General features: G+C 36.2%; 1 protein-coding gene across 10 annotated transcripts in view; it reads right to left on the minus strand.

Moving 5' to 3' along the window:
- The window catches only part of LOC131035951 (mechanosensitive ion channel protein 2, chloroplastic), a 98,824-nt gene that overhangs the window by 35,183 nt on the left and 47,403 nt on the right, over positions 1 to 16,238 (minus strand). For 8 of the 10 annotated variants that reach the window (XM_057967736.2, XM_057967732.2, XM_059218279.1 and 5 more), the window contains 2 exons: positions 7,181 to 7,261; positions 6,625 to 6,776 (listed from right to left, as the gene is read on the minus strand). In XM_057967736.2, the coding sequence (XP_057823719.2) occupies positions 6,625 to 6,776; positions 7,181 to 7,261 (233 nt within the window). Of the gene's footprint in view, positions 1 to 6,624; positions 6,777 to 7,180; positions 7,262 to 16,238 lie in introns of those variants that run through there. The other 2 variants (XM_059218281.1, XM_057967739.2) reach the window with 2 other exon arrangements.

A 16,238-nucleotide genomic window follows, 5' to 3' on the forward strand; every position in this document is an offset into this window, starting at 1 on the left:
TGAACATCATAAAGCTTTCCTTCGAAGATCGCACTAACCTTGTGGAGATGGTCCTAGGATGTCAAAACAAGACTTAGTTAGAATTTCATCAAAGATCATTCATTGCTCTTACATTCTTAGTGTTAGGATTAGATCCTTTCCTCGCCCTCATCTCTTTTCCTTTTTTCAAGTCAAAGCTAGTAAGAGCCTGTGTTCCAGCAATATTCAAAGCAGATCAGACATTCAATCATCAAATGTAAGTCCCCTTGTGATTCCAGCAAATCACATCATACCACAGAGAACTTATCCACACGTAGAGATCCTACATACAAGAACCTTGGAGTCATCCTGATTGATCCTTTTTCGCAATATCTTCAGCAATCAGAGGCTTTACTCAAGAGAGGATAAGGTACCTTTAGGTATTTTATTCTGTGTTAGGTTGTGTACAAAATACACGTCAACACATACCTAGGGTTTAAAATTACAGTAGTAACACTTTCCATGTATATAAATCCAAAAACACAATTTAGTGGGAAATAGTAGACAATATTGTAAATACTAAGGCTTCTATCTGATTTTTTTAACATATTTGAACCTTATAAGAGTACTTGGCAGAAGTAAATATAGAAAGCCAAACTAAATTGAAATGAAACTCTATTGGCTTGATATTAACCTAAATATGCTTGTTTTCTTGGAATCGAAAGCTGAATAGTTCCTATTAGAAAGATAAAAATCGACTTATAGTGCGAAAAAATAATGAACTATATCAATATTTAATATCAAAATGAAGGATTATTTTTGTTATATTTAAATTTCCTATATATTTTATAGGCTTAATGCTTTGTTAATTGGTGAAACTCGCTACTTAAATGCATGATTTGTAATTGTTAGGGAACTAAATTCCATTTAGGCTCTATTGACATGTCTAAAGTTGCGGAACTACGACTTCATCCAGCCAACACAGAATAGAATACTAAGAATCCTATCCTCTCTTGAGATAAGGAAATCCCTAATGCTATGTGAATTTGATCAATGGGGATGACCTCAATGTTTTGGTTGTCAGGTCTTGACTACAAGGTAGCCTAGTAGTTGATGTGTTTTGCTGGAAACACAAAGGGGACTTATGGTTAGACAGAATTGGTTTCGTACTGGTTCCCTAAAGTCTTACAATCCTATATCATCTGATTTGCTTCTGAATGATGTTATTTCAGCTTGACTGGAGGGTTTCCTTAATAAAAAAGGAAAAAAAGGAGGGATAAGGATAAAGAATGAAAAAGAACAGCTAACTAATTTTAACTAAGACAGCATATTTAAACACATAGACGTAAGTCTCAAAATAACTAGAAATTACTTTGCCAGCTAATTAGCACAACTAGGTAAAAACCAGTGCAATCATCTAGGGATTTTTTTTGAATTTTCAAGTTTATTAGATACGAACAATGGACTCTTACACCCATTCATCCAAATCTAATAACCGAACTTAGCACAAAAGGTTCAAACTAACCATGCAGAAGAAACAATAATCAACTATTTCCTAATGGTATGAACCAAGATTTTCCATCAAATATATGCATAAATAACTATCTGAAATTAAATACAGTTGCAGAAATATGAAATAAATGGAGAAGAGGGCCATGCACTCACACTAAAACAAACACAGCTTTGACATCCATTAAATCCTGTATATATTTTGTCAGAGTTTTTGCAACAATCTTTGTTTTCTGCCTCTTTACAAAGGAGGAACTAACTCCTTTATATAGAATTCCAAAAATGGATGAATGGCCAAGATTAAACTTAAACAAGTGGGCCAGATTCATCCTCTATCAAAACTGCCCATACCCATAAATGGGAGGCAAAATATCAGCAACAACAAAAGGAGAAACAATAACTACCAAAAAGGTAATCAATAACTACCCAAAAAGCTGCTCCAAAAGTGCACATGCACGGAGCTCAAGATTTACAACTGTTTTGGCAGTTAGAAATGAACTTTATGCCTAAAAAAGTGTTTTTTAAGATTTTAAAAGAAACTTGCACTTTATGAAAGCACTTTCTCTTTTTCTGTTGTAGACCCTTTTTTCCAAAAATTCATCCTCGTTGTGCAAATACTCCTTCCAGACGTCCCGACCTGCTGTACACTCTGACATATTCTTGAAATTTGATGCATAGTTGGAACAACACCATGCTTTGGGGCATAGGAGGATGGCGTATTTTATATTGCATACCCTCCAAGTGGCGATCTACATGCTTTAACCCATCCTTCCAGTCAGACCGATGAGCCTCAAAACTTAAAATGTCCGAATGCAACCCACTGGCAAATTCTAGGTCCTCTATGGAGTATGCGACCTTATCAATTCTCAATCTATCCTCCCAATCTGGTTATACTTGATCATCGGAAAAACTATTTTTCTAGCCTAGAACCATTGATCGGAGGATCTTTCCACCAAGATCCCTCATGTTTTTCAAAATTTCCTCGCATTCTTGCTGCTCTTTATTAATGGTATCTTTTGTGTCATTCTTCATGTTGGCAGTCCAGTACCATTCTTCGTTTATCAATGTCCTGCATTTAGCAGGATTCATGTCGTAAGCAACATGTGCCTCATCTATAGTTGTAGCAATGGGATTATCAGAAAATGGGATGTCAAATGGTTCCCCAATGGCCTCACGTGTGAAATCCGCTAGCACCATATTTTCTAGGACCACTAATCTGGTCTCTGGCTGATAATGTTGGACAGCCTCAACTACTAGCTCATAATTTTGCACAGATGGAGGGAAACATGTTGCCTGAGCGATACCACTTTCCATCATCCGCCCAGGCTTGCCATAGGCGTTAGGAGAATATACCCTGTTTCTGAAATCCTGAAAGTCTATGTGGCCCAAATTAGTATCACCTATGTTCTCCCATATGCTCTGGACTTTCGACTCCCTAACTCCTCTTTGGTACTGGTACTTCATCTTCTCGCCTCTGCAGGGAATGTTAGATTTAGAGACCCGAGATGTTTCGGTTGCACCAGGTGTTTTTGAGGATTCTACCGCCGATTTAGGCATTTATCCTGCACAACCGGACACGGATTACGAAACGAGATGAAGGAAGCGAACAGGTTAGTCAAAACAGAGGATAATGCTAGCACATAATGATCGATGGGAAAACCGAAATTGAAGAAAGTACGACGTTTCAGTAAAAGAGCTTGTTTATCTAGAAGCGAAATGCTATGAAATAGGAAATTAAGCTGGATTGTTTAAATCTGCTATTTGGAGCGAGCTCCAAAAAGTCCCACTTCCGACTAACTACGATGGTACGAACAAATGTTCAATTTTGTAACTGAGGGTTCGAATCTTTTAACGATTGCCAATTTTCGTACATGGAGAAGAGTTTTGCCTCAGTCCAGTTTTTTCAACATGTTCAAAATTTCCAAGTCTGAATTTTACATTTTAAGGTTAACTTTCCCTAGCTGGCTCTGCCTTTGCGCTATGTTTAATGCTTTGCTTGATATTTTTTAAAAAGAAAATTGTGATCTACCAAACTTCACCATCTAAGTAATCTTCCATTATTCGTTTAAGCACAATGAACAGTTTTGCATTCATTAAAGATTTAAAGGAGAGAAAACGAACTTACCTAGCGAACAAGGTGGTTGCCCTGTGATTTCTCCAAACTACGGGTTAGAAAAGCTTCGTGCGAGTTCGGCCTGCAAGCCCCTTTTGAAACTTTTTAAAAACGCCTTCCTTGCTTTTTGCGATTGCGGGCTATGAAAGGTTTTTTACAAAAAAAGGAAGGATTTAACAAAAACGCCTAACCTTCCACGAACTTCGCGCCAAAGGAGGACTCTGCAGACTTGGAAGCTTAACACCTATCTTCCTCTTTCCTTACTTGGTTGTTTCGGCCTTAAAAGGCTATCCGCAAAAACATGGAAACGCCCTACCTTCCTTCCTTTGCCCAATTTCGGGCCTAGAGGTTAAAATGCCAATTCTAAATCACCCCATCACGCGATTTTGCAACTTTATAGACGTTTGCCCATTTTCGGGCTGGGAAACTTATTTGCGAACTTACCTTTCAGAACTTCAGCCTCCTGGGGGATTTTGCAATTTATAAAAATAAACGCCCTCTTGGTTTTTCGAAATTCGGCCTGGAAAGGCCTTTTGCAAACTCTAATGCCTCTTCGCGCGATTTTCGGGGTAAAGAGGCGATTTACCAATTGTTTTTTGTTTGTGTTTGACGCCTTTCTCATTACCTTCGCGCTTTTCAGCCAAAATGGGCTATTTGAAAAGTTTTAAGTTTATAACGCTTTGCCTTTTATGCTTTTCGGCCAAAATGGGCTATTTGCAAAGTTCAAAGTTTATAACGCTTTGCCTTTTGGTCGGCGTTTTGGGCTTATGAGGCCTTTTTGCAAATTGTTTTACAAAGTTCGCGATTTCTAGTGCTTGCCCAATTTCGAGCTAAATGACCTTTTTGCAAACTTTAAAACTTAACTTCTTCAAAATATTGGTATTTTCGGGTTGGGAAGCAATTTCGAAAAGTTTTTTAAAGTTATTTTCGGCCAAAATGGACCTTTTGCAAGGTTTTAAGTTTATGACGCCTTATGACTTAACTCACGATTTTCGAGTCAAAAGGTTATTTTGAAAAGTTTAAGACTTGACACTTTTCGGCTAGATGGGTATTTTCACGCATTTCGGGGTTCTTCGGGTTGAAAGACAAAAATGCAAACTTAAAAAACGCACCTTCCTTTACTTGCAATTTTTGAAAAGTGTTACAAACTTAAACACTTTGCTTCATCTCTTCCATTTTCGGCCTAGAAAGCACTTTTGCAAGCTTTAAACTTTTAGCATTTTCTCCCTATTTAGCCGATTTGCAGGCCTATGCTAAAACTAGTCTCCCTTGGATTGATTTTGAGCATTCAGATTGCGAGACTCTCTGCAAATTGACCCCCTGACCTTGCGACTTAAAACTTACGGACGCCCCATCTCCTAATGGATACATAGCTCATTGCTTCACTACTACTTGCCAGACCTCAAAATGGCGGATAAACATCAAATTGGAAACTCGGCAGGACGAAGGCTGGAAAAGAAACGAGGGGGACCCTGTCGGCGACAAGGAGTGACAGGCTCATCATTTACATGGAGGTTCAGAAAGCCTACAAGGAGTACAATTGAAGTACGTGAATGCTTTAGACATATAGCGTAGTGTTACGTGCATGTTAAATAGTTTTCAAGCAAACTAATACATGCCTTGAGAGAAGCCATGCCCTAGTCTTGTGGGCTTATTTTAATCCCTCCCGAAGCAAGCCTCATATATTTTCTCTTTAATGATCCAGACAGATTTTAGCAGCAACTATGCCATTGAAAGGCAATGTTCCTCATGCTTTGATTTTTCATTGAAACTTGTACCTATAATCTCTCGAATTCTCAACTCAACGTCCATCAATGTCTTAAACTCCATCCACTTATATGCATAATCAAGGAAAATTTACTTGAATAATAATAGCTCAAATTGTGGCTCAAATAGTTGCTCTCTTCTTTTGTACTAATAGGTCTTCATTATCTAATGGAAAATATTTAAAACTCCCTTTACTGTTTTACAAAGTTGCTAAAAAGTAATCAATGAGAACAATTCAATGTCATTTATGGTCTTTTGAGATGTAAGATTTTGTTTCAAAAGCATTTTCTACTACTCTATCCTAAGCTATTTGATTTAAAACCTATTAAGTTGAACTTTGCAATTACTTCCTCTGTCATATGATTTCCCTTTCACACTCTTAATATAGTTCTCTTTTACACTATTCTAGAAATTGCAAGTACTATTAAATCACAAATATGAACCAGTTGATTTTAGTTTCGTAATTTATAATGTTTGCTCAGCAAAGGAAAACTGTCTTTTTAATGAATTTTTTGAGCTTGAGGATTTTGAGATCCTAGAGGCCAACTTGGATAGTCATGAGGTCGAACAACTTAGAAGAGATTCTGAACTAGAAGCTTCATCATTAGGACCTGCAGCCCTCTAGCATAGCTCTATTCGTAGTAGCAAGACACTGGCTACGTTTGATATTTTGGAACTTTGTACATAAATTATAGGTTGAGTTTGTACAAATTATATTGTAATTGAAATTTTGTCAATTGTAACCATCTAGTTATTATTTATGCACTATGAAGTATGCTTTGTGCAATGCAATGTAATCAGTGATATGATATATAAACAACAAAATCTTATTTTCTACAATTCATGGGTTAAACTCTCTAGTTTATTTGTTCTATATATCTCTAATATCTATGCTATGGAAATGCCCTTAAATTTCAAAATAAAGTAGCTTTTGTTTTTTTCTACAATTTTTATGTTTTTTTTAAATCCAACTTTTTTCTGATATTTTCCAATTTTTTTCAAAAAATCTTATACTTTTGGTTTGCTGATTTTTCCCCCAAACAATTATTGCTGCTATGGCAGAAGATTTACACCAGCACTGCACTTATGTGACCAAAAGTATCAAGAAGCTTAACAAATTAAGGTAAAGAGAAAAGTGTAATAAAAAATCCCAAAAGCAAGCTAGAAATTCAACTGTAGCTCTGACACTGGAATTTGCTTCTAGATTACCAAAGGAGAAATTGAAATTATACAAAATAAGGAAACGAGGAAAAAATGGCAACATCTAATTAGTATACCTGCTCAACACTACAGAAAATGTTTTTATGGAAAGCAATACTGCTTGGTATGGTTGTCCTGATTGACAAGTAACAACATTGTGAACATTGGGAACTGCACACAGTGGCATGTTTACTTTGTGTGACGACTTGAGGCTCAAAGCATGCTGTCTCTGCAAGGTAACCCATGGATAATATGTTCAACTTGTATACTTAGTAAAAATATGATTTTTAAAAAGCACAATCATGAAATAGTTGCTGTGATCTCATTTTCAACAGATTAAACAATAAAGCCTATGCAGAAAAATAAACAATATGAGGAGACTTCATACTGTTCACTGCAGGAAAATAAGCTGACACTAGCATAAATTCAAGGCTAAAATTGGCATCAAAATAATTAAATTAACACATCATTGTGAAAAACTTTAGATAGAATTCATGGAGTTAGAATTGGCCAAAGTATCTGCAAATGAGAAAATAATACGATACTGCTTATTTCATGATGTGTTAAAAATACACAAATAATTTGCAATGGAGATAAAAATGAAGAAATTAATTGAAAGGACAATTAAAATACCAAAGTGGATGCTGACAGCCCATGACTCAACATGCACATACGATGTTCATATCTCCTGCAATTGTGTAGAAATTTTCGGCCCTGCAACAATTAGGAAAGATCAACTTTACATAGAACAAGTATAGATGAACTTAGCAATCACATTACATATCTTGCCAAGTGACATATGATAAAAGTAGTAAAGCAAATTTCAGTACTAAAATATTGCTACATTTTCACATCTTATGCCATTATGACACATGGCAATCAAATTGCATTGCAGCAACATCTTTATCCCTTGCATTCCATTGATTTCCTAACCACTGACAATATTTGCCTGATTTCTGCTTCAACCCTTGTCAAATACTTTGATGGAAAAATGCAACAAGCACAAGACAGAGTAAGGTAGGAAAATCTAGGAGATATTACAGATGAAAGATCCACTTTGTTAGCAAACAAGTGTTCACTCCTGGCACATAGATGTCTGCGTGTAAACCTTGTACTGGGAACACATTAACCTCCCAATGACCACTCTTCATCCCAATCATAATGCCAATTTATTTGCCATCTAGTTCTTAAGCACGTTTACCAAGGTATGTGTGTAAAGGGTTGAGGATGGTGCCAAATATACCCTTTTTCAAGAGGATACAACAGTATGGACATTTGGCTAAATATTTTCTAAATTTATCAATTTATGGGAATTACAAAGTCCATTAATGGTAGTATTTTTTTAATGTTTTGGTCTGTTACACAAATTCCTTTTCTTTTTTGGAGGACAAAACATTTTGGAAGATTTCAAGAGACATTTTAGCATGTCTCATGCCATCCCTGCCCCTATCTCCTGTAACTGAGATGCATTCATGGCAGGGGTATGATATGTTTCCCTGTTTCTATCCCCTCAAGTGAACAGAAGAATCTATCATGTCCCCAATATCGTACCCTGTTGACTGAATTATTTAACAAATAAAGCATATATCTCTGATCATGTAGTGTTCAAGATTTTTCTAATATAATTTTTGAAGAGCACACAATTATACAGAGAGAGGGGGGAGGGCGGGGGCAGGAGGGATGAATCAGTATATTAACAAACTTTTACTTTTCAACACTTGATTAGTCCAACTAGCAATACTTCATAAACTTGATCAACCACAAATGCAAGATCAAGCAAGTAGGAACACAAAAGAACACACAATTTACATGGAAACCCTTGCAAGAGAAAACCATGGCAAAATATTGCTTTTATATTAGAAACTTCTTACAAATTCCGTAAGCACCAACCCACAGGAGACACCAATCCCCTCTAGTTGATTTGTAGGCACCAACCCACTAGGGGCACCAATCCCCACAACTGAGCGCCAACTCAGCAAGAGACACTAATTTCTTTGAGGCACCAACCTCCAAAAGAATAAAGTGAAAAGTGATGGATCTTCTTCTTGAATCAGATCTGCTCCTCCTTCACAAATCTGCTCAACAAGCTTTTCGAAACCTGCTCATAAACTTCAATACTTTATGTGTTGGCATTTGCATGAAGATTGCATTAATGATATGTTATGTTGTCATTGATGTCAATTGAACCGGTAATGATATTGTTGATATTGTTGCTATTGTTGACATCGTCTTATAACCGGTAGGAAGAGCTTAGTGAAGGTTATTGTAAACCGGTATGTAAGTTTGTGAGTTGAACCGGTAATCGGAATAAAAGATTAAACCCTTTCTATGTTATGTAACCAGTAAACCCTACCAGTTGTTTTTGTTAAACCCTAACCGATTGAGGTTGTTGAATTGGTTATGTTGGTTTATGATCTGATGTTGAGCGGTAATGATGGTGACACGTAAGGTCATTGTATGAAGACAAGTTCAAAATGTTTTGGCGTGATTGTTTGTCTAGGGAATGAGCAAAGTGTATTGCATCTAATGCAAAACGCGTGATGAGTTACTAAGCTCAATGAAGCGGTAATCAAGGAGCAGTTGAAGTTTTCTTGATTGATGTGTAGAGATTGCTATGAAAGCCAATGGTCAAGCTTGTACCGACTTGTTTGTAATCTCAATGAGAGGATTAGGTTTTTTGTTGTGTTACCGACCTAATTGATTTGTATTTAAGGTCGATGAAATTGTTTTGTTAAGAGTTGGCAAGAGTTGGTAGAAATCAGTTTGAGTGTGTGGTTGCCAAACCGAAGAATGAGTCTGCAGTTTGAGTAAAGGTAGATAGAAGCTTAAATGGATCTGATCAAGCAAATGTAGTGCTATTCAGACAGATCAAGAAACTCCTGTTGTTTTCTAACAATTACAGTAGAATTGAAATCCCCTAACCAGGTAAGCTCTAACAAGCTTGGTTACTTATTAAATCCTCTAACAAGGTGGTCCATTAGATTGGATTTTCAAATCCTCTACTAAGGTTACTCTCTACAGGGTATTTGCTTCTAACAAGGCATTTGTAGTCAATCCCTTAACCGGGTGATTCCTAACAGGATCAGTTCTTAACAAGACTTTCGTAAAAGCTTTAACAAGCTTGGCTCCTAACACGGCGAACTTCAAAAGAGTTCAGATATTATCTTGTGAGTCTCATCTCACCGTGGTTTTTACCTATTTGGGTTTTCCACGTATAAATACTTGTGTCATGTGGTGAATGTTTTTGTGGTTATGATCTTATGGTTGATTTGATTAACTATTTCTGATAAGGCATGATAACCGGAAGCATTGAGAAATGAAGCATTGGCATATGATAAAGCATTTGGATGTTTACAAGTTAAATGTTGTTTACTATTAAGTTGTTGTAACAGTCAACCGGTATTCTTATGAGTATTGATCTTGACAGTGGTATTTCATTGATAAGTTTACTTTGTATGTTTGAATTTGAGTTTGGGAAGTTTGTATCAGTTTTTCTTTTTACTGATTCACCCCCCCTCTCAGTAATCTACCGGATACTTATTCTTTCATCATACCATCATTCTGCTCATAATGTCTGCATTAATTTGCTTCAGAATCTGCTCATAATCTTTGATACTTTGTACTTACAAGGTCTGAAAAAATATGCTCATAAGCTTTGATATGTTGTGCTTACAAGATCTGCAAAAATCTGCTCATAAAGTCTTGAAAAATCTGCTCATAGGATCTGCAATAATTCACTTCAGGATCTGCTCATAATTTTTTAAACTTACTGCTCACAAGGTCTGCAAAAATCTGCTAATAAAGTCTGCTCAGATCTGCTCTTATTATGAATGATATTTGTTAATGTTGTAGCTGTGGTCGAACTCCTTCACATCGACCCGTGCAATCTAAATGTCTATTTGGCTTGTCGGCCATAGACATTTTATATGTGGCATCTTATACATTAATATTTGTTAAGCGGTTAACAAAACGTGGTTAGTGTACTTCCCCACCACCTTTGGATGAGTCGTGTCTCTTGCTTAACCCATCCGTCACCCTTGATGAAGGGCCATGATGCTTTGGAGGAAACACGATGATCTTGGAAGAAGTCGACTCTTCATGAAGAGTCTTCATGCCGGGTATAAGGAGGATCCTTTCCTCTTGCATTTGATATACAATCAATTGATGTGAAAGATTATCGAATAAGAAGGGCAGATCGATATTATAATTATAAAGGCAGATCGCTGTGTACAGCAGATTGAACATACTCAAGGCAATTTGAATTACACAAGACATACAAGCAGATCGATAAGAAGAGCAAACAGATCCGCCTTCACCTTCAGCCTGTGCACTATTATCTACAATTTGTGTTTGGTCTACTGCAGATCGTCTTACATAGCAGATTGACTTTATTCTTCAGTCACAGCAAATTCATTAGAAGAGCAAACTTATTACGTACAGATCGTATTCCTTGTATTGCAAATTAACTTGTTCATATAGCTTCAAGAAGTGAAGCAATACTGTAAAGTCATATCCAGATTTGATATATATATATATCAAAGATATAATTTCCGTGCTCGGGGGAGACGATAACAGTATATCGTCTATGGTTGGGAGGGCAACAATGATGAGAATCATTGCCCGTGGTTAATCGAGCACACCCTATGATTACTGTGCATGGTCATCTTCTTGTGATCCTAGTATTATAACAAATTCAACAATATTCAACATGAATACTTGATGAAATGATCTCCAATGACCTCTTATTTATACCAAACGTATGCACCCCTTCACAATGTCGGCCAAGGAGGAAAAAGATAATTTTCTTTAAATTGAATCTTGCCTCCCAAAATGGGCGCCAAACATTGCAAATTTGGCCCAACACAAAAATGCTATTTTAATGTATTTTCAGCTAATAGGATGGGGCGCACAATCCTAGGGAGGTCGTCTCTATAAAGTATATTTTAAAAATATTTTTAGAACCCTTGAATGGGTCGACCAAATCAATAACTTGCAATAAATGCACTCTAAGAGGGGCACCAAAAATATGATAATATTTAATTAGATTTCATCACTTCAACCTTGCTTTGGCCCATGTTGCTCCAGCTCTTCTTTTTGTGCTTTGACATCAATGACAACAGATTTCCAACAATTTACTTCATAATGTAATTATTGTTATATTTTGTTCTATGATGATAACATAGAATGATTATCTCCATGTCTATAGGAATTATCAAGGGTACTACTAAGAAAGGATATCATAGAAGAGTAGGTCCCAACTTCATGCGGTGACAAGTAAGAGAAATTGCACACCCCACAATGTTTTTGTTTCAATCTTGCATATTGTGATTATGTTGTGGGGTGCTAAGATTGCCTGATGTACATGCTTGTTGTGATTCTCGATATGCAGAAATTGGCAAGACACCGAGTTTGTGGGTTTAGGTGCTCATGCCTGGACCGGGTCCGAGTTCACACCTAGGTTCGTAGTAAGTGCGCCCCAGGGGTCCCAAGTTCTCAATGGATCCGTGTTCGTGCACCCACAGAGAACCCAGGGCCCCTAGGGTGCACCCAGGTGAAACCAAGTGTATAGCCAGGTTAAGTCACTTAAAAGTGACTTTAAACTATTAAAAAAAAATTTGCTCTTTTTCATTAAAAAACCCTAATCCACCCCCCTTTAATACATTTGAAACCTAAAACAATTTCATTTGCTCATTCGTTCTCTCTTGCTTTCATTTTGGCATTTTGAAGGGCAAGTAATTATTTTTGAAGGAGATCGTTCGTGGAGTGCTTGACGAAGGAGGAGAGCTTGCACAAAGGAGACTCAAGCATCTAAGGTAAGCATTTAACCCTATTATCAAGTTTTTTTTTGTTTTTTGTTTTTTAGAAAAAGATAAACAAGTTGTATTTTTTATAATGTTTTTTCATACTTCCATTACCTTTTACATTGTGTAATCTTGCATTTTTTTTAATTTTTTTCTAATTTAAAAATGTTTAATTTCTTATAATAGCATAAAAAAAAAATGGCAACAAGTTCGAGTTCAATAGGTGGGGGTTACAAGACTCAAAACCAAGAATTTAAAGTTGATAAAGGATCTCCTTTATGGAGTTATACTACAAGGCTTCAACAACTTCCAGTAGGTGGGGGATATGAATGGAATCATAATTTTTGTAAAACCAATTATAGATGCTCATATTATTGAGTGAGATGTCACTTTTGTGGCCCTACTAGAAAAGAGATTAAAATGTGTGTAGGGCTAGATCAGCAAGGGTTGTCTGCAACACAAATAGCAAGATTCATTAGAGAACAAGAAGACGTTGATCAAGCTATAGAAAGAGAAAAACTAAGAGCTAATCCATCTGCAAGCAAAACACCAATTACTTTACCTAAAGATCATATACTACTAGAAGAGGCCTCCCATCATCCTTTCCTCGAGATTCCCGCTATGCAAGATGAAGTAGAAAATCCCTTTCTTTCCCGCAAAAGAGGCCCATTGGACAAACCATTTAAAATGGAAGCAAGAGATAATGCAGAGCAAAAAATTGCACGTTGCCTCTATGCTAATGGTATTCCTTTCAAATTGGTAAGATCACCATATTGGAAGGAGATGGTGACGGCAATCAATAATGCACCTTCTGGTTTCACAAGTCCTAGGTATGAAAAGATGCACACCACCTTATTGGCAAGAGAAGAATTTTGTGGACACATCAATAAAACCGATTAGAGATTCTTGGGTTGAATCGGGTGTTTCTATTTTTTTTTATGGATGGAAAGATTGCAAAAACCGTCCATTAATAAATGTTATTGTAGTGTCCCCCAAAGGGGCAATGTTTTTTAGGGCAACCGATTGTGAGGGGCGGCTCAAAGATGCAGAGTTCACTTCTAGAATCCTCTTTGATTCAATAGATATGGTGGGACATGAAAATGTTGGCCAAGTCATTACAGACAATGCAAAGGTTTGTAGAGCTACAGGTGCTTTGGTTGAGCAAATATATTCGCAAATTTTTTGGACACCATGCACCGTACACACCCTCAACTTGGTGATGCAAGCAATTGGCACTCAAATAGAGTGGGTGAAGGATATCTAACAAGAGGGTGAGGAGATCCAAATTTTTGTGACAAACCACCATATGTCACAAGCCATTTTCAGGAGTTTCTCGAGGTTGGAATTACTGGAGGTAAATTTAATTTATGTATTTAATTTTATTTATGCCATGTTTGATTTTATTTTATATTTTTTTAAATGTGTTATTGACATATTTTTACATGAACCTAGATTGTTGATACCCGATTTGCATCACATACAATAGTGATGAGACAACTTTTGAAGGTCAAAGAAGCATTGAGTGCCATGGTTATTGGTAACCAATGGGGTGTTCAGAAACAATCAATTTTAGAAAGGGCCCAAAAGGTTAAGTCATTGATCCTAGATGACTCTTGGTGGGATCGTGTGGAATATGTATTGAATTTCACCGAGCCTATCCTGAGCATGATCAGGTATAGTGATACAGATGCAGCATGTTTGAGGGAAGTCTATGATGGCATAGAGACCATGATTGAAAAAATCAAAGTCATAATAGCAAAAAAAGAGAATGACACCGACAAAGTATTTTTTAAAAGGGTGGAAAAAATTATTCTTCATTGGTGGAACAAGATGACCACGCCATTGTACCTCCTTACGCATGATTTATCTCCCATGTACTATAGCAATGAAGTACTTTCTTTGCCAGGGAGAACTAAACCATATAGAGATTCTGAAGTTGCTGCTGGGTAGAAGAAGGCATTTGCTCGACTCTCCACAAATCCTGAAGTGGTGGAAAGTGTTAGGAAAGAGTTTGGTTTGTTTATCTCAACAAGAAATCATAGTCCTTGTGCCATTAATGACCAATCCAAAATGGATAATACTACATGGTGGTACCTCCATGGTCAAGATTATATGTTCCTCCAACCTCTTGCAATCAAGATACTATCACAAGTTTTTTTACTTTTAAATTTTAACATTTGTATTGTAGACTAAAAACTTTTAAATTTTAACATTTGTATTGTAGACTAAAAACTTTTAAATTTTAACATTTGTATTGTAGACTTTAGCATTTAACATTCTTTAATTTATTTTGCATTTTTAATTTTAAGTTTTGTTGGTTTTCTCTCCAATCTCAACAGGTTGCAAGTTCTTCCGCTGCTGAACGAAATTGGAGTACATACTACTTTATTCACTCAGTGAATTGTAACCGGTTGGCTTTAAATAAAGTAGACGACTTTGTTTATATTTTCCAATTTGCATCTTCTAACACGTAAGGAACAACAAGACAAGGAAGGGTCAATGAAGCATTGGGAAGTAACCCCTCAGTGTACCAACTTGGATGCGACTACTGATGATCTGGCTAGAGTTACTATGGATAATGACAATGAGATACCTACAGCTGATGCACCTAGTGGGAGTGGGAGTGGCACTGCTCTGAGTTCAAATGATTTTGAATTTGAACATGGACAAAATGACGATGATCTTGATCTAGATCTTTTGATGATTGACGAAGATAGAAGACAATTATTATTTTTGATAGTCAATTTTGTAATTGTAATGATTTTCATTTGAATTGTGAACCTAGACATATATGATTCTATGATACATTGATATATATTATATGGCATATGACATAATATGATATTATTGAAATTATGAACTATCAAATGGCATTTGGCATTGATCAATGATGAAGTAGCATACTATTAAATGTATTTAGATTTATAAGTTTGTTAATTTCTTTAAATTTTTGCATATAATGTGTGTGTGTATAGGGAAATGTTAATGCATTGTAGCTTATGCAAGATAAGATCTTCCTAACCTTCCTTGTTCTGTTATTTATCTACATGCTTCATGTCTGACTTATATTAAATGCTATAAGTTATCGGGTTAAATTAGCCGATACATACTTGCTATCGGATGCATAAACATTGGCACCGATTCACATCTGTTATCGGGCTTAATTATATCGAGCATATTTGTTATCGGGTTTAATGAATACACCGCTTCATTTGGCATTAACATTGGTTAACAAATGCACCAGTTGGATTATATTCATCATGCACTTTGAATCATCGGTGTTTGTATGAACCGATTCATTAAATTGATCAGTCATTATATTATGATATTACAATATGCTATCGGGGGTTTTTTGAACCGATAATCAGCATTGTGTTAATGGTATATTTGTAAAGGCACTGATCAATGGGTGCATTGATCGGTCATGCCTAAAAGGCATGACCGGTCAATACACCAATTGACCGGTTACCTAAGTAATATATATGCCAATTGAATTCATTTGGAGAAGACATAGAAAATATTAAATGATCTCTCTCCTTCAGACCTGCAGATAAAAATCAGATTTATTAGACATTGACATAATTCCTCATATCCATATATAGCATTCATAGTTCATAACTTGTTCTTTAATTAAAATTGATATAACTTTACATGGTATCAGAGCCAAGGTAATCGAACCTAAAGCTATTCAATTTTGATAAAATTCAAGGACTAAGTTACAAACTACATCACATTTCCATAATGGCCAACGCTATCAGATTCGAAGATAGACTCGGAGGTAGCGAAGATTTTTCAGCTTGGAAGTTTAGAATCAAAATGATTTTAAGAGAAAACAAAGTTGATTCATATGTCCAAACTGAAAGTGCACAACCAGAAGATGAAACCGAGAA

The sequence above is a fragment of the Cryptomeria japonica genome, chromosome 3, assembly GCF_030272615.1.
Source record: "Cryptomeria japonica chromosome 3, Sugi_1.0, whole genome shotgun sequence".
Lineage (NCBI taxonomy): Eukaryota > Viridiplantae > Streptophyta > Pinopsida > Cupressales > Cupressaceae > Cryptomeria > Cryptomeria japonica.